Genomic DNA, 20,210 nt, shown 5'->3' on the forward strand with positions numbered 1-20,210 from the left:
GAGGTATAACCAAGTTATATAATCTCCAAATCAGGGACCCAATGCAGTCGACGAATGCTAATATTCTACGTTATAAAACACAACGAAAAGAGCTGGCAGGACACCGCCCACTGGGCGCGCAGAGGATGCGCCGTCAGCATCAACCCTTGGTGGGACGCAGGGTACCGCCGGTCAGACACGTGGTCCAGGAAGCTGAGAGGAGTCGGGTGTCGGAAGCGGGCTGCACACGGACGCGCTGGCACATATGTAGGTCCGGATCTCTACGACCCGGAGAAGTGAGAGTGAAGTTATTTGGCGCATCCGTCTTCTGTGAGGTGAGTGGAGCGTCCTGTCAGAGTTTCCTTATCTAGATGTGACACATATAGAGTTAATCAGGACATCGGTGGCCCATTTCCAACGTTTAATTGAGATGTGTCGGTGGTTGGTGAGTTTTTTTTATTTATTTATTTATTTTACAGTGAAGCACATGTTATTTCCAAAAAACAACAGTAGGACACTCAGTGATCTCATGCTGCAGTGTCCCATTTTTCAAATCTCCTAGTGTGCTACTTGTCATCTATACACTGGTGTCTTCTTCGCTGCATGAGGGACATGACACATCTTCTTTTTTTCAGTTACAATACATGTTTAGCGTTAACATACACATCCCCACATCTCACTTATTACAATGTTAATTGCAGATACATTTTTTTAATCATCAAAGTAGTATTGTTGCTGCTAGTTTTGTACCATTATCGTGTCACAGCATTTGTCCTTTTGTTTTGCCGTGATGAACATGAGAACACAAACAACACGGCATTCTCAGAAGTAAGGTATGACCACATGGAGCCACCTATGCCATTTTAAAAGGATAACCACAACAACAAAAACTACGTTATTAATCCATTGCATTTGTGATTTTCACACCTTCCCTCTGGCTGAACAGCATGACACCGTTTTCATTTCATCTGGTCTCTGTTAATACGGACTACATGCCAAAGATGAATCAATTGTCTGTATTAGAACTTTCTGTATACTGCATGCGCTCATCCGATTACTCAGTTGTGTAAAATCTCATTAACACTAATTAGGATTGAATAAAGGGACGTTGTCATCATCTATCATCATCTGTGCTGAATTAGCTGCAGAGATAACCATGTTATTCAACTGTATTTACTGGACAGAAAGTACGTTTACTTGTTTAATAATGACGCAAAACATATTTACAGTATATATTACTATTAGAGATGGTCCCTGTTGTATTAGTTGTATCAGTAAATACAGTTTCCCACTTGATGCCATTGTGTTTTGCATGATAGTTGACCAAATACAATTCATATCACAATATAAAATGTATCTGGACAACTATCGTGCAGAGGCTGGACAGTTCCAGGCCATGAGATGAAGGCGAGCAGATGATGACTCTGTGGGTGGTGTCACACATGTAGTGTGAGTTATAATTCAGCCGAGACCAGCTGTCCATCGCACACTGTTGTCCATTCACTACTTAGGTCATTGCTGTCTCCTTCCCAAGGCCTTTTCTTTGGAACAATAGATTGAGCTTTATTACTTTACATAAACCAGTCGACCTACTAAGGAGACACATTATGAAAAAGTCACTTCTTCAGTTTGAACTGGGAAGTGCCAGCCTGAAACAAGTGCCAAACTGAAATAAGACAACCCAGTCAGTTTTTTTATGGGCTGCAGAAAACCTGTGATTTGACAACTTCTTATGTCACATCCAAGCTCATTCAAACATGCCACCCCATGTGAGTATCTCCACTCACAGCTTGAGCACTACCTTTACAAAGGATACGTCACGCGTCATAGGATTACAACACATATGCAGTAAAATACAATCGGCACTTGGCCAATGTACCCAAAAAGTCATATCTATAAAACCCAATCCCAATCTCCACCGTAAAGGACTCCTAGACTTTGAGGTGCGCTCCCGCTAACTCTGTGAGGGTTTAGTTCTGTCCCACTGTCACATCGTCGAGTGTTTGAGGGCTCTCTGGCAGCCATTTTGAGCCCTTTGTCAACCCTTTCCGTAAGTCAGCATTAGATGCCGACTTTGCCTATGGGAATTACCCATAATTCATAGCAGTGTGACGTTAAACACGCAGTTACCAACGGAAGGATGGAGACGTCCAAAAAACTAAAAGTTAAACAAAGATGACGGCCAGTGGGTGTTCGGCCTGATTAATAACATTTACACAACAACATTAAGGATTAACGATGGAACATGAAAACACGTGAAATCAAAGGAATGCAAGCAAATATTATATATGTATGACACACAGAAAATGTTAGTTAGTTATTGAAGCTGTTTTAAAAAAAAAGACTAAATAGATTATTTCAAATTTAGTCTGATTTCGTGAGGAAAGAGCCTGGAGTCAGGGAGTTAAAAGTATAAACTAAATACCCACAATTCAACAATATTTTTCAAATTTTGTCACGGTGACATGTTGCAGAAAAGTGCCGTGCCATTTATATTTCAAGCACTCACAGCCTCTGAGGTTGAGTCCCTGAGGGTTCAGGGTTTGAGGGCTAGGGGGGACATTTGGATCGGGCCTATGTTCTGTCAGGCCGAGCACAACCAAAGAGCACCTGAGTGGTCGCCATCTTTTATTTATAGCCCCACCTTTAGTAACCCTCCAACAACGCAGCTCCAGTCACACTGCACATTTGTCCTAGTCCGTCGGTTAAGACCTTGTCTCTGCAGCCTTCATTTATTTTAATAGGCCTTGCACCAATGTGGGCCATATTTGTCTCACAAGCCAATCAGAGCAGACTGAGCTTTTTGTGAAGGCTTAAAGAGACATATTTACAGACATATCTCTTTATTATTTAAAGAGACAGATATTTACAGTATATACGTTTAACATAAAAGCGTGCAGACATGTTCTAGCAGAAAGAATTAACCACATTAGGCATGATATGTCGCCTTTGAAGGTATGTGTCTGTTTTGTAAGAAAATAATAGAACATCTCACTTATCCAGAAATTTGTGTGATAAGGATTTGAGAATGGGATTTGAATATTTTGGCATACAGGAATACATTTACACAGACGAGGTCTTCAGCCATATGTTCACCTGTGTTTAGGTGGAGGAATGAAGGGAGAGCCGTGATGCAGCAGCAAGTCGGGGCCAAACCCCGGCGCCAAGTCTTCCGGGGAGCCGGTTACCTGTATCACGCTCAGTCCTCCTCCTGCCTTTCCACGACGGAGGAGCTTTTCTTAGAAGCCGCAGAATACGGCAACGCTCCCGAAGTGAGGCGGATGCTCGAGGAGCTGCTGGAGCTCAACGTCAACTGCGTGAACTACATGGGCCAGAATGCCCTGCAGCTGGCAGTGGCCAATGAGCATTTAGAGGTGACCAAGCTCCTACTGAGGAAGAAGGACCTCTCTAGAATAGGAGATGCCTTGCTCTTAGCCATCAGCAAAGGCTACATCCGTATAGTGGACGCCATACTGAGCCATCAAGCCTTCGCAAATGGGGAGAGGCTGACCAACAGGCCCAGCCAGGCGGACACAGACGATGACTTCTTTGCCTACGACGAGGATGGCACGCGTTTCTCTCAAGACATCACTCCGATCATCCTGGCCTCCCAGTGCCACGAGTATGAAATCGTGCACATACTCCTGATGAAGGGGGCCCGCGTGGAGCGGCCCCACGACTACTTCTGCCAGTGCAGGACCTGCAGCGAGCAGCAGAGGCACGACTCGTTCAGCCACTCACAATCCCGCATTAACGCGTATAAATGTCTTGCCAGTCCGGCGTATCTGTCCCTCTCCAATGAAGACCCGGTGATGGCGGCTCTGGAGCTGAGCAACGAGCTTGCAGTACTGGCCAACATTGAGAAGGAGTTCAAGGTACTGAATTTCAACTTATTTAATACTCAAATTACAGTGACAACGGCTGTACGTCATGTCGATTCAGAGATTGCTGGCTGCAGGTACGACAGGTATTAAGGTTTGTTTCTGATGATATTGATGACACATAAATGTATATGAATAAGGAGCTAGAGATGTTGCCTCTGTCTGTTGTAGAATGATTACAAGAAACTATCCATGCAGTGCAAAGACTTTGTGGTGGGAGTCCTGGACTTGTGTCGAAACACAGAGGAAGTGAACGCCATCTTAAATGGGGACAGTGAAGCATGTAAAAGCTCGGAGACCTTGGGCAGACAAAACCTTATCAGGTTGAAACTTGCAATAAAATATGAAGTTAAAAAGGTAAGCATGTGAGAAAATCACTTTTTTTTTACAAATAGAATTGATGCACGTGTTTTCATATTTAAGCTTTTGTTTTTTTTGTGTCCTTAAATAATCCTCCTCTCTCTCTCTCTCTCTCTCTCTCTCTCTCTCTCTCTCTCTCTCTCTCTCTCTCTCTCTCTCCAAACACACTACTGCAAACGGGGAAGTTCGTGGCACATCCAAACTGCCAACAGCAACTTCTCTCCATCTGGTACGAAAACTTATCGGGACTGCGTCAGCAAACCACAGCGGTTAAAAACCTCCTTGTCCTCGGTGTGGCTGCTGGGTTGCCTGTTCTGTCCTTCATATACTGGATAGCTCCGTCAAGTAAGGTGAGGTCCAAAAAAGCCGTACAGTGTTTTAACTTAGAGGGGGAAATCCTGCGCCTTTAATGAGGTTGTCTAATCAGGGTTGATGGTAAAGGTAGTGGATTGAAGCATTACATTCCCCATTGCGCACTAGCGCACAGCACTGAAATTGGAGTTTGTAGCTGCAGCATCTTTTGTACGTCCTGCAACCAGTGCTTTGATGCGACAGTCCGAGATGTCCGAGAAAGTCCGAGAAATCCGAGATGATTGCTCATCTCGGATTTCTCTCGGCAGCCAGGGGGCTCACACAAACAGAACTACCTTGTTTTGGCTGACTCTGAGATGCAACCGTATGAAATGAAGCCCAAATGTTCTCGTTCCAACTTCACATTGTGACGCTGTCAAATCCCTTTCTAACAAACTGGGCGCTGGCAACCAAACCACTTAGTTAGATCGATGTAAAACACCGTGGCTGGGCTTATCATAACTACCTAAGGCAAGTTCAACAACAGAAGTACAGAAAACAAATCACAATCACTTTAGGACACAAACACCGGCCTACTGGTTGAAAGTCCTGTGTTGGTTTGGCTCGGCCTTTGACCACAGAGTTGGTGGTTTGAGGCCCGGCTCCTCTTGTACACATTTCAAAGTGACCCTGAACCCCAAGCTGCTCCCGAAGCGATTCACAGCAACACATTTACATAAAAGCGGCCATATTGTTCATTTAATAGTTTGGTTCTGCATTCTTTCATTCATTTTTTGAACACTTCTTCAACAGAGCTAAAATTAGAGTTAACGCTGGACGTTGACTCGTATCCAATGTTGCTTCATGTCTGCTGGGCGTTTAAATCGGCCGGTGTTGCTTGCTTACGGAAGCGCATTGCATTCACTGGATAAAAAAATAAATAGATCCCTTTTCTTGTAATTACGACGACCTGATTTCGTAATTACGAGATCTTTTCTCGTAATTACGAGATCCCAATCTCGTAATTAAGAGATCTTTTCTCGTAATTTTGAGAAAAGATAAAGAAAAAAGGAAACGTCTGCAAATCCTCTCTCAGTGGCAATGATGGCGCTATCGCAGTTAATCTGCTATTAATACCTTCTCGGTTTGAGCCACGAGAAAATACTGATGTTTCTGAAAAATGAGGATGGTATTACATTTAGTATGTCAACACTGCGCAGCCATCTCAAGGCATTAGGATTGTTCAGGCGGAAAGCCTGAACAATCTGACCTGCTGGATGTCGCAGTTTCTGCAGGAGCAGTTGAACCAACACGGGATGCTTCATGGATACAAATTCATGCATTTGAAATGCATCCAATCTGGTTTGGTAGTGACTCAAAGAACTGTGCGGCACCTGTTAAAAATCCTAGAACCTCAAGGAGTACAGCTGAGGCAACAGGACGGTCTAAGAATACGTCTGTCTTGTTGCATTCGGTCAATGTTTTCCTTTGCAACACTTCGCTTTCAAAGAAAATCCCGTAAACCATTGTCATGCAACGTTTGCTCGGCCATTTCCTCGGTTTCCTGGTAAAACATATGCTTTGCTGCTTTATCAACAATCGTCAGTCTCCTTGTTAGCTACGCTACCTGTACGCTAGCATAACAACCACCTAATCATCATCAATCAATCACATGGCAAAACGTTACAAAGCCACTGTCGTAAATAAAAAAGATGGACCCCTTTTCTCGTAATTACGACATCCGGATTTACGAAATTACGAGAAAGGCAGTCCATTTTTTTTTTTATCCAGTAAATGCAATGCGCTTCCGTAGTTGCTCATTAGCCACAAAAAACATTATACGGTAAAAAAAAAAAAAAAACATGTCAAGTCTGTTTGCCAGTTTGTCAGCTTATTGTGGAGCTGCAAGAACAATGAAACGTTAACAGACTTCATTAGCTGCTAACATGACGTCTGAAAGCTCTCTCGGAGCCATGTTTCCTCTTCTGATTGGCTTTAGAGAAGGCTGTTTCGGTCGGACGTTCTGATTAATCTCTTGCTGTGTGCAAAACGAACACTATACCCGTACAATGTGGAATGCATTCAGTGCATCTTAAAATGATGTTTGTTCTGTTTTCCGCTCTCTGACTTGTCCCTCAGGTAGGGAAACTCATGTGTGGCCCTTTCCTGAAGTTTGTGGCCCATGCAGCCTCCTTCATGATGTTCCTTTGCCTGCTGGTCCTGAACGCGGCGGACCGTTTCGGAGGAACATCGCTGCTGCCCAACATGACCGTCCATGATCACCCCTCACAGCTGTTTCGTATGAAGACCACGCCCTTCACCTGGATGGAGATTCTCATCATATCCTGGGTCATAGGTCATGAGTTTAAAAAAACCTTTACCCCCCACACACACGTCATGTAGCTCATCCCCATTCTTTCACGACTAGCTGGCCAAACCTTTCCTTTGACGTTTTCTTTCTCGTTATGTTACGTTATTCCTCTCCCATCTTTCTGACACACTCACACTTTTACAATTACGCCACTCAGCTGAGCGCTCAGGGTCAAGGATGTGACACGTCAATGATGCGTTCGAAATCTCCAAACATCAATCATGCACGGAATTTTCCGTCATGGATAATTATGTATTCCTTCCGCGTTTGACACAATAAATCAGGCCGGTAAAGACTTTCCAGAGACGAAAAAAAAATGGCAAGGTGACACTTTCACTTATCTCTGCAGGCGAGACTTTGGAGCCATTTATCAAACTCGCTTTGCCAGTACACAGCGTCAGTAAATTCTATGTGATTTGCCTACCAATTAGTGTTATGTTTCTACTGTGTGTGTTCACATCACAACAGCTAATATTTCATTTGAGAGAGAAGCGGTGCGACCGTCGTCCAAATGTGTGATTTTTGTTTTGTTTATTCCTACAGGAAAGATCTGGGAGGAATGTAAAGATATTTGGTCGCAGGACATCCGGGAATACCTCTCAGAACCCTGGAACCTTCTTGATTTTAGTATTTTGGCCATTTTCATGACCTCTTTCATTGCCAGATTAATGGCCTTCTGGCATGCATATTCTGCCCAGTGTTATGTTGACAAGCACCACACTGACCTGTTCAACATGACCTTGCCCTCTGAGATACAGTACTTCCAGCTGGGTAAGTGTCGATCAAAGAATACATTTGTAATATACGTAGTATTGTCTTGGTAGATTGTTTTTCTATACATGTAAAACAAACCTTAAACTTCCGTGATTCAGACTTCAGTTTTAGGTTGCATCAGTGTTCCACTGTTTAAGTATTTATTTCCCCCCATTATTTTAGGTAAAGAACTGGATAAAATATAATAATATTTCCCCCCCCAAGTGGGAAAAATATGGTCATCACAGCCTTTTTGGCTATTTCATAAAAAAACAGGCTAAATGATATCATCTGTATGAGTTCTTTAGGCAGACGGTGATCTAAATGGAGTGAAAGTCTACAGCAGGAAAACCGTCACATTCGGCATCTGTCTGTTTTCAGCTCGAATCAACTGGATGCCCTCAGACCCGCAGCTTATTTCTGAGGGCCTCTATGCAGTCGCAGTGGTGCTCAGTTTTTCCCGCATTGCGTACATCCTGCCTGCCAATGAGAGCTTCGGGCCACTGCAGATCTCTCTGGGAAGAACAGTGAAAGACATCTTTAAGTTCATGGTGATTTTCATCACGGTTTTCGTGGCTTTCATGGTGGGAATGTTCAATCTGTACTCGTACTACCTCGGAGCCAAGCACAACGATGCTTTCACCACGTGAGTGTCGACTCCAGACTGCCTGAAAAAGCATTGAAAATATGCCTTTGGATCAAATCTGTGTGTTACGAATATGATGTAATCGGTTGCACTACAAGGATCTAAATCCCATTTCTCTATTCCTCCAGGCTGGAAGAGAGCTTTAAAACGTTGTTTTGGGCCATCTTCGGCTTGTCGGAAGTGAAATCAGTGGTCATTAACATCGACCATAAGTTCATTGAGAATATCGGCTATGTTCTGTATGGGGTGTACAACATCATCATGGTGATCGTCTTGCTCAACATGCTCATTGCCATGTTCAACAGCTCCTTCCAGGAAATAGAGGTACTGTACGTCTCAACAATCCATAAATACATATTCATCTTGGTGACTTGTATACTAGTGACGATAATGACCATTTTGCTGTAGAATTATAATAATAAAAATAATTTAATTTGACAGAAAATGTCAGATGTTATGATTTACTGCTGATCTTTGCCAAAGTTTCCCGTTTCAGTTCAGTTTTGTATGTGTGCCGTATTTGGTTCACGCCGTACTATTTCAGATTTAACAGTGAAGTTTTTTCTGTGATGTACCCCCTGTGAAATATTTTAGTATAATATGTAATAGTACTCCTTGACCAGTTCAAAGCATTTTGCTTGAAAAAAACAAACATTTTATACACTCTGCTGTGTTTGATTTAATATAGAATATATACAATTCAGTTTATGAATTTACACTTATAGTTTATTCAATATTCATTGAATACTATTTTTAATGGATACTTATTCAAAATTGTTTTTAATCTCACGTACCCCATTTGAGAACCAGATGGATTAGAAGGTGGATGTTGCGCAATAGAAATGCAATCTGCAAACTTCCTGTCGCTCTCCAAATGTTTCTCCTGGCTCCTCCCCCGTTCTTACGCTTACTGTCTCCTCTCTGTGGGCGCAGGATGACTCTGATGTTGAGTGGAAGTTTGCCAGAGCAAAGCTCTGGTTCTCGTACTTTGAGCACGGCGGCATCCTGCCGGTCCCCTTCAACCTGGTGCCCAGCCCTGCGGCCGTCATCTCCCTCTTGCTGGGGATCCGGGAATTTCTCTGGGATGTACCAAAAGGCAAAAAAGGAGAAAATCCAAACGATGAGGTGGAGCTCAATAAGGTGAGGCATCAACTGCTGACACGGATGATAATTCATGCAATGAAATGACTAAAATCCTGTTGGTGGATGTAAATGCATTGTTGTAATTCGTCTGGTTAAGATGATGTGGTTCTTTGATGCAGGTCTACATGGCCCTCTTGTGTCCCATTTAAACATTGCAGATGTGAATGTTCCTTGAAAGCATGATTTAAACGGGCTTCTTCTCTTTTATTGTTGTTGTTTATAATCTTAGCTCAGGCAACAGGAAGATCTGAGTGTGGAAGCATCACTTTGTCCAACCCATCACCAGGTAAAGACATTTTTCCCTAATGGTGAATAACTTGTTAATAACTGAGCAGTTGAGTCTTAGACAGTGAAAATAGATGATGCAGTGTTAGTAAGTTATTTTAGTACACATTGAGGTACAAAAAAAAAATTCAGTTAAGTGACAGCAAAATCGGTCATATTTAATAGTCAAACATGCTCATTAAAAAAGTTGGCAGCTGCTTTTTCCTCTTAACTAATCCTACATTTTAGGAGCCATTGCCTCATCGGGTAAAGACTGAACTCCTCTGTTCCTAATCACAGAATATAATGAACCGCCTCATCAAACGATACATCCTAAAAGCCCAGAGAGATAAAGACAATGACGAAATTAATGAAGGTGAGTTCAACAGATTTTGTGGATAAAGTGCTTTTCTTGTCCGGATCACACGTTTTTATTTTTTTTTAAAAACACCGCCCCACTTACTGCCTCACAGGTGAACTGAAGGAGATCAAGCAGGACATCTCCAGTCTCCGCTATGAGCTGCTGGAGAGGGCCAGCCACGACATGGAGGCCTTCGCAAAGCTCATCGGTAAACTGGGAGAAGTCCTGCACGCTCACCAGAGAGAAGAGAAGATGAATGAGCTTGCGACACTGTCTTAAAAACTTTTATTAAAAGAGGAGAGATGTATTTACATGCCGAGGAATTCAGTATAGTCAAAGGGCCGTTAGCCACAGATATGTTTTTGGACACAAGCAACTGATGAAAATGGATATTCTTTATTTTAAATAAGAAAAATGGTTGACATCCTTCATTTCTTTAAGTGTATCTACGTTTGAGATGGGAACTCATCGCATTCTCTTTGTCCCTGTATCTGTAAACTTAATCACATGGTGGCAAGACTTTTTAATCTTGTTTGCAAATATGCACTAATGACTCCTTAACATATGACGGTGGTGCCTGCTACCAGCTGTTTGTGTGGTTTGCTTTTGAGATGATCTTTTATCCATCTGGAGTGGAGAGGCACACAAAAAGAAGCATATGTTTGGCTGTGTCGGGCTCATAAGTCGGACACAGAAATAAATGAAGGCTTGCTAATAATTACTGCCCTCAGAGCTTTGCGTGAAGTTACGAGAGCTATACCGTAAAACCAACCAACAGAACTCTGGTTTTCATTTTTTCCAACAGGACATTAACTTTTAGATTCAATGAGAATGTTCAAAATCACTGAAGCAGAACATGATTAAAATGCGCTGATTATCTTCACGTCATGGATTACGGAGGTTTTATGGGTTTTTAAAAACCATCGCAACAGACGGTGCTTTGGTCTCCCTCCCTGCCTCCCTTTTCCTCCTTCTCTCTCCCTCCCTCCTTCCCTCTCCCTCTCTCTCCCTTCGTGTGAAGCAAGACGAATGTCTGAGAACAGTCTGACCTGTCAGGGAGAAAACAGCTCACCTCCATCTACGGTCGGGCCAGGAGTGTAAAAGCTAAAACCACACTCAAGTCCCTGGACAGGGCTACAGCCAAGCACTTAAACGGAGGAAAACTAAGGCACTTGGCCGTTATTTCAACAACAACACTGATAAAAAATATCCACACAATTACTGCTTAGGAGATGAACATTGTGGGCCCACAAATATGCACAATTTGATGGGGTTTGCAACAATTTAGGTCTGGTGGTCACCATGAGCCACACGCGTCACGTTAACAGATTGGAAGCCTTGTCTGAACCGTGGGCCTCTTACTGCGGTTAAAGAACACATCCTGAACATTTAAATGTGAAACCGTTATCCAAAAATTATGTCAGGCCACAGCCTGAGAAACCTCTCCGATATTGTCGGACGACTGACGTCGGTCTGAAATAGGGCCAAGGCCTATGTGTGCATCACAGCGACATGAATCAGCAACATCCACACTCAGCTGATTAACTCGAACAGTAAAAGCGCTCTCCGTTATCCCAGCGAGATAACGGAAATATAAATTAGATGAGTACTAAAGCGGTTAGAGGGCCAAAGGCGCAGAAGAAGTGGAAAGGATCGCGATACAGAACATGCTTCTGTAAACTTTTATCACTTTATCAAAAGCTGTTCAAAAACCCCAAATCCCCCAAAAAGCTCTTGAATTGAGAACTTTAAAAAGATGCAACTGGCAAATTGGAAAATATTTTAGAAAGATGAAGAATTATCTGTAAGAATTACATTTCTAATTTCATTGACTTTATTACTTTCCATTGACTTAACTCGTGGCCAATTTAACAGCTCGATGTCACTTAGATTGGAAGATGAAATAAATTAAGATGTAGAGAAAACTTCAAAAGCACCACGAAAATTATGCTCTGATTCTCTTTGTTACACACAAACCTCATGGCTAAAAGAGATATTTCTCACCCATGATAACGGTATATATATATATATATATATATATATATATATATATATACATATATACACACACAAAATAATGACAACATAATATTGGGTCTTGACCCTTAGCAGTGATGGTAAAGCATGACTAATACGTTTTGGACTAATTATTAACTTAGCGAAAGATGGTGTCATCTTTCAAAAGGTCACTATCTCCAATACTTTCTCATTTGGCCCAAACTGTCGTCACGTCTCTTCCTCCACAAGCAGAAGGGTGGAGACTCGTGGCCCTTGGCATTGAAGCGATGCCCTCTCCTCATTGGCTGCTGTTCCCCTGGCGCTCTGCTGCAGCTCCATACATGTGTGACGGGGCAGCGCACGGATTCTTCCCCTCGGCATCCTTCGGAGGTTTGGTGGTCTGAATGCGGACAGCGATTGGAAATCTGTAAAAAAAAGGAAAAGGGACACCCGGTCCGCTTAGAAACATGCGACCCACACTCAGAACCACTTGTCATTTACTTAAACATGCACACTTTATTTTCTGAAAGAGTTCCTAACTGCGCACTTTTAAAACCCTCGCCATTTGCACGCAAACTTGTCCTCGCTGTACCGGACGGCGGACCAGACTCCCATGTGAAGGAGAGACGTAGTCACAACTTTTCTCTCGCCGGGGAGGAGGATTACAGCAAAGACTCAGAGCAGCAACAGTTGCTCAGACCGCGTCCAGCCTCCGGGGCGCACTTGGGAAATGGAGAATAAAATAAACGCGAGGATGAGCTCCATCAGCACATCTATCGCCGACTCCACCGACACAAGAATGAGTGACTTGGTTGAAGCCGGATACATTCATGCTAAACGATCCAACGAGTCACAGCCTGTGACCTGCGTGTCCTCCGCCGTGCGTCATTTTGGGAACGTCGGCGCGCTGTTCCACGGTTTGAACGCGAGCGGCGACGGCGCGGTGTTCAAAGACTGCAGCATGCTGGATGCTTCACCTGCTGCCAAACAGTTTTACGACCGCGGAGGAGAATACCCAAAGTGTGACGGCGTGCCTTGGGAGGATTTTACAAAAGTTCAGAGGACGAACGCGGCCACGTCCGACAGTTTGCTCGGCTGCGCGAGTTTGAGCCTCTCCTCGGCCACCGGGGCGTTCAAGTTCATCAAAGACGAAAAGGAGCCCTCTGTGATTATGGACGCCCCGTGTCCCAACTTCGAGCCGTCGTCAGAGATGGCGGCCCTCGACAGCTGCCGCGACCCGGACAGGAAGCTGGTGCTGGGCGACGGGGAGTCGGCAGGCTTCATGCAGGCTGCGGCGGGTCCCCGTCCGGTTCTGGAGGGATCCCCGAACTTCCTACTCGACATGAACTCGGCGGAGCAGCTGCAGGTGAGGACGGTGTCCGGGAAGGCGCTCGTCAATTTTGACGCGGACACGAACGCAGGCCAGCAGCTGACGGTGTACAAGACCGAAGCGCCCCGCTGGCCGGCGCAGACGTCTCCGGCCGAGCCCCAGTACTGGTGTCAGTCCGCGGGCGGGAACGAGGACATGTTCGCGCACGGCGGCTACGAGGGGTTTCAGACCCCGGCCATGGCTCACAGGAACCCGGCCCCGTACTGCGCATTCCCCGGGTAATTACTCCATGAATGTAAATGAGATGCTCCATCCGAACTGTTCCATCTGCACCGAGTCACCCACCAACGTCTAATGAAAGTGTGCTGCTACACACTTAGTCGATAGAAAATACTTTTCCAGATCATCAGGCCGTCATAAAATGATGATCAGATAGTCATTAATCACGTGTTGGTTTGCCATAATTACCCGTTCATAAGTCAGTCCACTTCTGAGTAAGAGGAAGTGTAAATAACGTTGTCAGACATTCCTCTTCATCTCATTCCTCTTCATCTAAACTCTCACAGAAATTTCCATTTGTCTGTTGATATTATCCGATTTGGTCTGGTTCCAGATTTATGAGCTTTTCATTCTCCCAAAGGTTAAACAAGCCACTCAATAATGTCACTGCATCTTTATTTACCTGGTGCCTGAGCTCATCTACATGTAACGAAGTTTAAGTTAAAATGAAGTTTCAGATCAAGATGTTCTGCTGTATTGTATAAATGTAGCTTCATGGACGACTTCATCAACGTATGGTTGTTTTTCCTAACCAGCATGCCCCCTCAGAGACTGTGTGTGATCTGTGGCGATGAGGCGTCTGGTTGTCACTACGGAGTCCTAACCTGCGGGAGCTGCAAAGTCTTTTTCAAGAGAGCAGTTGAAGGTGAGTGAAGAAAGCTTTCAGAAGATGTTATGCTTCATCTACCAAATCACTTAAAGAAATGATATGTTCTGTCTCCCAATAGTTTAACAGAGATGTTATGTTCCGTCGACCAAATCATTTCAAGAAATGTTGTTTTTACTCAATAATTTGAAGCACACATTCGACGTTATCTGGCCTTTTCTTTCTGTACATTCAGTTATCGTCGTCTTCGTCACATATGAACCGTATTGGGATTGTTATGATAGGGAATAAACACATTAGCGGGAGACAGTTTAACTGCTTTTTTCCCAGAATATATTCTATTTCATGATGAATTCTAACATCTGGCCAGTGACATTTGATCAAACATTCCTGTTTTAATAGCCCTAGCCATTCGTATGTTTCATTTCCTTATTCTAATCTACACTGGGACAGTGCACTTGTTTTGTAATTCCCGTATCTGTGTCTGTTATTGCATATGTTTAGTTCCTATAAAGTAAGCTATAAGATAAAAATGAATAAATAAAAAAACGACACCATTATTAATCTCTAATATCTGCTATCACAAGTCTGCAGTCTACGAGGCCGAATCACAGGAAAGGGGAGTTACCACATCAAATGTGCCTGACCTTCTATGTCAGTTATTAAAGGTCATTATAGCAACAGTATCACATTAACCAGCGTTCACAGTGTTCTTCATCTCGGACTTGTTTTTCTCGTTATCTCTCAATGCGCGATAGAGAAGAGTCACTATGTCTCACCACGGCCGTGTCACTCTGTCCTGTCAGCTTCACTTTTATCTAATTTCATTCTTCAGATCTCTCCTCAGAACGCTGCCTCATTGCGGATGGAGGGCCCGCGTTAATAGTCGAGAGCGCTTCTCCTCCGCGATACATATTTGACATTACGTTACATTTAGCTGTCGCATTTTATCCAAAGCGACTTACGTTTTTGCTTTATAGCAATTCAGGGTTGAGTGTCTTGCTCAAGGACACAGGAGCCGGAGCTCGAACCATCGATCCTCTGATTGAAAGACATGCCACAGTAGCCCCATTTGAGAATCAATCGCTCGTTAAAACCGGGTGCATCGTCTTGTTCTCTGTTTCGTTCCACAGGCCATCACAGCTACCTCTGCGCCGGGCGGAACGACTGCATTGTGGACAAAATTCGGCGGAAGAATTGCCCCGCGTGCCGCCTCCGAAAGTGCTACCAAGCAGGAATGATGCTCGGAGGTAACCACTGGGTTGTGATGACTTTTTGCAGCTGATGCACGCACATGCAGAAACGAAACCGGTTGGTTATGTCACACCAGCTCTTAGCGATGAGCTTCAAGTTGTGTTTAAACAGGATCCTTTTGCACATTGTAATTGACTTGGCACAGATGGGAAAACTCATTTTAAAAAGCTCCGCGATTTGTTATCATCTGATCTAACTGAGCCTTGCACTCATGTCACAGGCAGGAAGCTGAAGCGCTTCGGGGCCTTGAAAGCCTTGGGTTTGGCCCCGTCCCTGATGTTCCAGTCCCACTTGGCCATGTCCAGCGACAACCAGGCCTTGACCTCCATGTCTTGCGTGCCGGGCATCCGCGAGGTGCAACTCTCCCAACAGATCCTCAACATCCTGGAGAACATCGAACCGGAGACCGTGTACTCCGGTTATGACAGCAGCCAGACCGAGGGCCCGCACATTCTGCTCAACAGCCTCAACAGGCTGTGTGAGAAGCAGCTGCTGTGGATCGTCAAGTGGTCCAAGTCCCTGCCAGGTAACGGCCCTCCGCAGCTCAGGGTCATCACGGTTGTCGTCATGGGGACCCACTCGCCGAAGGTCTCAGCCTTAAGCGCCTGGCTGAAATAGAAGGCCATTATTATTGGTTAAGAGAGAGGTGAATACGAGAGGGATGAAATGAATCTAAAAGCTGAACAAATAGTACTGGTAAAACAATATGCTGCACAGATGTTATGAAAGGTTGCATCTACTCTGGCATGACACGTTCTCTTTTCTTTCTTAGGGTTTCGTAATCTCCACATCAATGATCAGATGACCCTCATCCAGTACTCGTGGATGAACCTGATGGTGTTCTCTCTCGGCTGGCGCTCCTTTCAGAACGTCACCAGTGAATTTTTGTTCTTTGCGCCTGATCTGATTTTAAGCCAGTAAGTCACCTTCACCACGCGGGCCATTTGAGTTAGGAACAATAGTTACAGGTGGTTTATTCACAAATCAGTGCTTTGGGATGAAAAGGAGGCTTGAGGTTTTTCAGAAAGATAAACCTTTTTTCACCCTTCTTTTCCGTCAGGGAGCAAATGAGGAGATCTCCGATTTACGAGCTCTGTCTGGCAATACAGTTCATCCCCCAAGAGTTTTCAAATCTCCAAGTGACCCGCGAGGAATTTCTCTGCATGAAAGCTATCATTTTACTCAACACAGGTAAAAGCCAGAAGCCTTCCTGGAGCAGACTCAAGATGAATCACTTTTGTGCTGAACCTTCTCAATCTAATTAACCGCGCACACAACTGTTGCGAACAGAGACGCAGCGAAGCTTTGATGATCTTCCACTGCAGAGCTGCACAATAAAGGGAGTGTTTCACAGGAAGGCCGGACCGCGATGAGATTTATGTAGCAGCTGCTATCAAGTGCTAGTTTTACACCGACTGAAACACATTGTTTTTAACAGCATGTGACCTCTAATGCCGCCTGCTGCATTCCCATCGTGGTTGTTGAGCTTTTGTCTACATTTCAAATGTGCATCATATTAAAAACAAAACTTTTTCCCTCTCTGTTTTCAGTGCCTCTTGAGGGACTCAAAAGTCAAGCAGCATTTGAAGACATGAGACAAAACTACATCCGGGAGCTGACCAAGGCCATCCACATGAGGGAGAAGGGCTTAGTGGCGAGCTCACAGAGATTCTACCACCTCACCAAGCTGATGGACGCCATGCACGATGTACGCCCCCCCCCCCCCCATAGAGCTAAGCACATCAGTGCTGACTCACGTCTTAATCTAACCGCTAGTGCAAAGATAAACTTTTTTTCTTCTTCTTCTTTCTTGCCAGATTGTGAAAAAGGTCAACCTGTTCTGTCTGAGCACCTTCATCCAGGCAGACGCCATGAGGGTGGAGTTTCCAGAGATGATGTCAGAGGTCATTGCCTCCCAGCTTCCCAAGGTCCTGGCCGGCATGGTGAGGCCCCTGGTGTTCCACACCAAGTGACGAAGCCAGCGGACGCGTCACAAACCGGCGGAACCGCCGAGTGACTGAATTATTTACCCCTCAATTACTGGATTCTTCAAAGCCTTCGACTATTGCAGTCAGTCATTTATACTTTCCAATTGCCTCTAATGGTCTGTGACGGTGAAACAGAATGTCGTACAGAGCTATCTTGAATATTATAAAGTTAGAAGCACCAATCAATAAAGGTCCTCTGTTTAATTCTGGTGTATCCATCCTACAGCTTGGGTATAGATGGTACAAACTAGCTGATTAAAGGTTTTGAGAAACACTAAATATATTTTTGTACAGAAGCTGAAAAAAAAGAAGAAATATAAACAAAAAGGTTGAATATTCAGCATTCTCACCAACATTTTATTCAGGAGACACTAAAACCCACCAATCAGAAATTATTTTAGGGTGACTCACTGCACCAACGCCAGGGAGGGAGAAACTGAAAATATGTTAAATATTTGACAACAATGAGTTATTTCATTTGAAGTGAGTGCAGTAGTTCATAAAAATGCCCCATTTCACAATAAAATGTCTGTATCAGCAATTAAAAAATTATTATTTCTTTCTTCTCGACACATTGAGGTCGCAAATTAAAATGAACTGCAACTAAAACCAGTTCACATGTTTGAGCTGTACAGACAACAAAAATAATGACCAAATACATAACTTCCCTGGTGGAAGTAAGAGAAACATTATTAAGATGTAAAACTGAATCATCTCTCTCAGTCAAATCTGTAGTTTACTGTATTTTACCTTTCAGCAAATAACACGCACACACACACACACACGCACACGCACACACACACACACACACACACACACACACACACACACACACACACACAATACAAGTGAAACCCACAAACTGAGACAAAGAATTTGGACCACAGGTTAAATGAATCACGCAGTTTATTTAAAGACATGTTTATGCACCGTCAAGATACAGTAGATGATTGCAAGGAAACAAACTTGCCAGATATCTATATTTTAAAAAAAAGGATGACAAATATGAATATCACTTCCCCTGGAAATTCAGACTGCAAGGGAGTAATATTCCAGCATGAATGCTCAAGGTCGCCACGCACTCTTAAAAATGTAAATAGAAAGAACATCATGGTCCTGACATTTGGAGAACATTTTCAGTTTGTAATAACTGAAGAGTGAGTGAGTGTGTGTGTGTGTGTGTGTGTGTGTGTGCATGTGTGTGTGTGTGTGTTGTTGATTATTTTCTTTGTTTTAAGCTTAAGTTACTTTCTTTTCAATTATCATGACCATTGTACTCCGGAAATGTTGTGACAGTAATTTTTAAATGAAATATCAAAAGGTATCTTTCACATAATATAATCTGATACATATCTAGTTATCAATACTGGTGCACCAGTGTACCAGCGAGTACAGTACCACAAGAGGCATTAAACGCCACCTCATGGAAATAGCAATCATGACATTATATAAAAAAACTAAAAACACAAATATTTGATGTGATAATTTATAGTAATAAACAGTTAAAGTAAATATTGTTGATTAGCAACTACAGAAGAAGTCATGAGCGTTAAAGTACAGTGGATGAACAACGATCACAGGCCACAGACATGAACGTTAAGGTGCAAACCCTGTTCTGCTTTTCTTTATTAGATTCTAATAGATTAGTATCAATATTTTTAAAAAATCACAGTTCGTTTCAATTTTATAGATAGAGGATGTTTATGAAACTGCAGATTTCCATTGAGGAAAGGAAAGTGTTCTGTTGATATAATGAGAACGTTAAAAGATAATATATTTCTGAGAATAAAACTTGTGAAATGGATTGTGATCGTTTCGTGACTCTGGAGGCGAAAACTGGGATTAAAAAACATCAGTGCGGTCGACGGGTTATACATTTTCATCCGACAATAATTGGTTAATCTCTGCAGCTTCCCCAATCATTTTGTGATGAAGTCATTACAAAAAGGGAGGGGCATTATTTGGAATTTCTAGCTCTGTCAAAGCAATTACAGCCCTGCTTGATACCTGGTCAGACTATGCAGAAACATCAGTTACCAGCAATAATAGAAACATTACAACAATCTGCCACATCGTGTATCGTGGATTTTCTTCATGGATACCATGAAAAAGATGCAATGTTTACCAGCCAGTTAGAGGAAGACGACATAATTCTCAGGGATTAAACCGTTTTTTCCCTCGTGTGTTGCTTGGAGCCAGCCGGGTTCTACAGAGGGGTAGACTACGGGACAAAAAAGAGAAAACATACTGACATTGATTAGAAGCCACAAGTGGACTCACTAAACTGTAATTTGGTTCGAATATTTCCCAGACTTGCTGAATAGTGGCACAAAAAAAAGGAAAAAGATGCTATTAGCCAGAAGAAAACGGAAAGCAGATTGAAAAGACTCTGGGTCAGCCTGCTCTTTGCATTACGTCCCCACAGAGTATTTCAGCAAGCATGAGAGCAGGATCGCCTCGCTTAATCACATAAATACACACAGTATAAGCCTTGAAAACAGAAAAGTAAATCGATGCTCAGATCGCCCCGGGATGAGGCTCTAAAAAATGATCTGCTGAAACAATCTGGCAGGATTACGTGCTGTTTACATGTCGATTATAAGAAGAATTTGGAGAAAACTGACCCCGTTAATGGCGAGAGCAATAAAAGAACTCGTCTGCTGGTAAGTGGTGGGGAGCGTTTGTTGACGTTTTGGCGCTGGGCT

The 20,210-nt window shown here is 43.4% G+C and overlaps 3 protein-coding genes across 5 annotated transcripts in view; 2 read left to right on the forward strand and 1 right to left on the reverse strand.

Moving 5' to 3' along the window:
• The first annotated feature begins 159 nt into the window (after nt 1-159).
• On the forward strand, nt 160-10,941 carry trpc6b (transient receptor potential cation channel, subfamily C, member 6b). Of its 2 annotated transcripts, XM_068584528.1 has the most exons (12): nt 160-314; nt 3,086-3,854; nt 4,032-4,217; nt 4,406-4,570; nt 6,651-6,867; nt 7,426-7,653; nt 8,017-8,281; nt 8,410-8,605; nt 9,215-9,421; nt 9,654-9,710; nt 9,989-10,064; nt 10,162-10,941. In XM_068584528.1, the coding sequence occupies exons 2-12, from the start codon at nt 3,111-3,113 to the stop codon at nt 10,326-10,328; spliced, it is 2,508 nt and encodes an 835-aa protein (XP_068440629.1). In that variant the 5' UTR covers nt 160-314; nt 3,086-3,110; the 3' UTR covers nt 10,329-10,941. The 2 variants fall into 2 exon arrangements, with proteins under 2 accessions (XP_068440629.1, XP_068440630.1); XM_068584529.1 differs by lacking the exon at nt 4,032-4,217.
• Nucleotides 10,942-12,400: 1,459 nt separating this feature from the next.
• Nucleotides 12,401-19,279, forward strand: pgr (progesterone receptor). Its single transcript, XM_068584197.1, has 8 exons — nt 12,401-13,655; nt 14,193-14,302; nt 15,397-15,513; nt 15,738-16,043; nt 16,290-16,434; nt 16,578-16,708; nt 17,068-17,225; nt 17,335-19,279. The coding sequence occupies exons 1-8, from the start codon at nt 12,778-12,780 to the stop codon at nt 17,488-17,490; spliced, it is 2,001 nt and encodes a 666-aa protein (XP_068440298.1). The 5' UTR covers nt 12,401-12,777; the 3' UTR covers nt 17,491-19,279.
• LOC137790206 (rho GTPase-activating protein 42) overlaps nt 18,410-20,210 on the reverse strand; it is a 54,404-nt gene continuing 52,603 nt past the window's right edge. For both annotated transcript variants that reach the window (XM_068584196.1, XM_068584195.1), the window contains one exon: nt 18,410-19,726. In XM_068584196.1, coding sequence (XP_068440297.1) covers nt 19,638-19,726 — 89 coding nt within the window. In that variant the 3' untranslated portion in view covers nt 18,410-19,637. The remainder of the gene's footprint in view (nt 19,727-20,210) is intronic.

This window comes from Clinocottus analis, unplaced genomic scaffold (genome assembly GCF_023055335.1).
Source record: "Clinocottus analis isolate CAN_PGR_092001 unplaced genomic scaffold, fCliAna1.0.p SCAF_2, whole genome shotgun sequence".
Lineage (NCBI taxonomy): Eukaryota > Metazoa > Chordata > Actinopteri > Perciformes > Cottidae > Clinocottus > Clinocottus analis.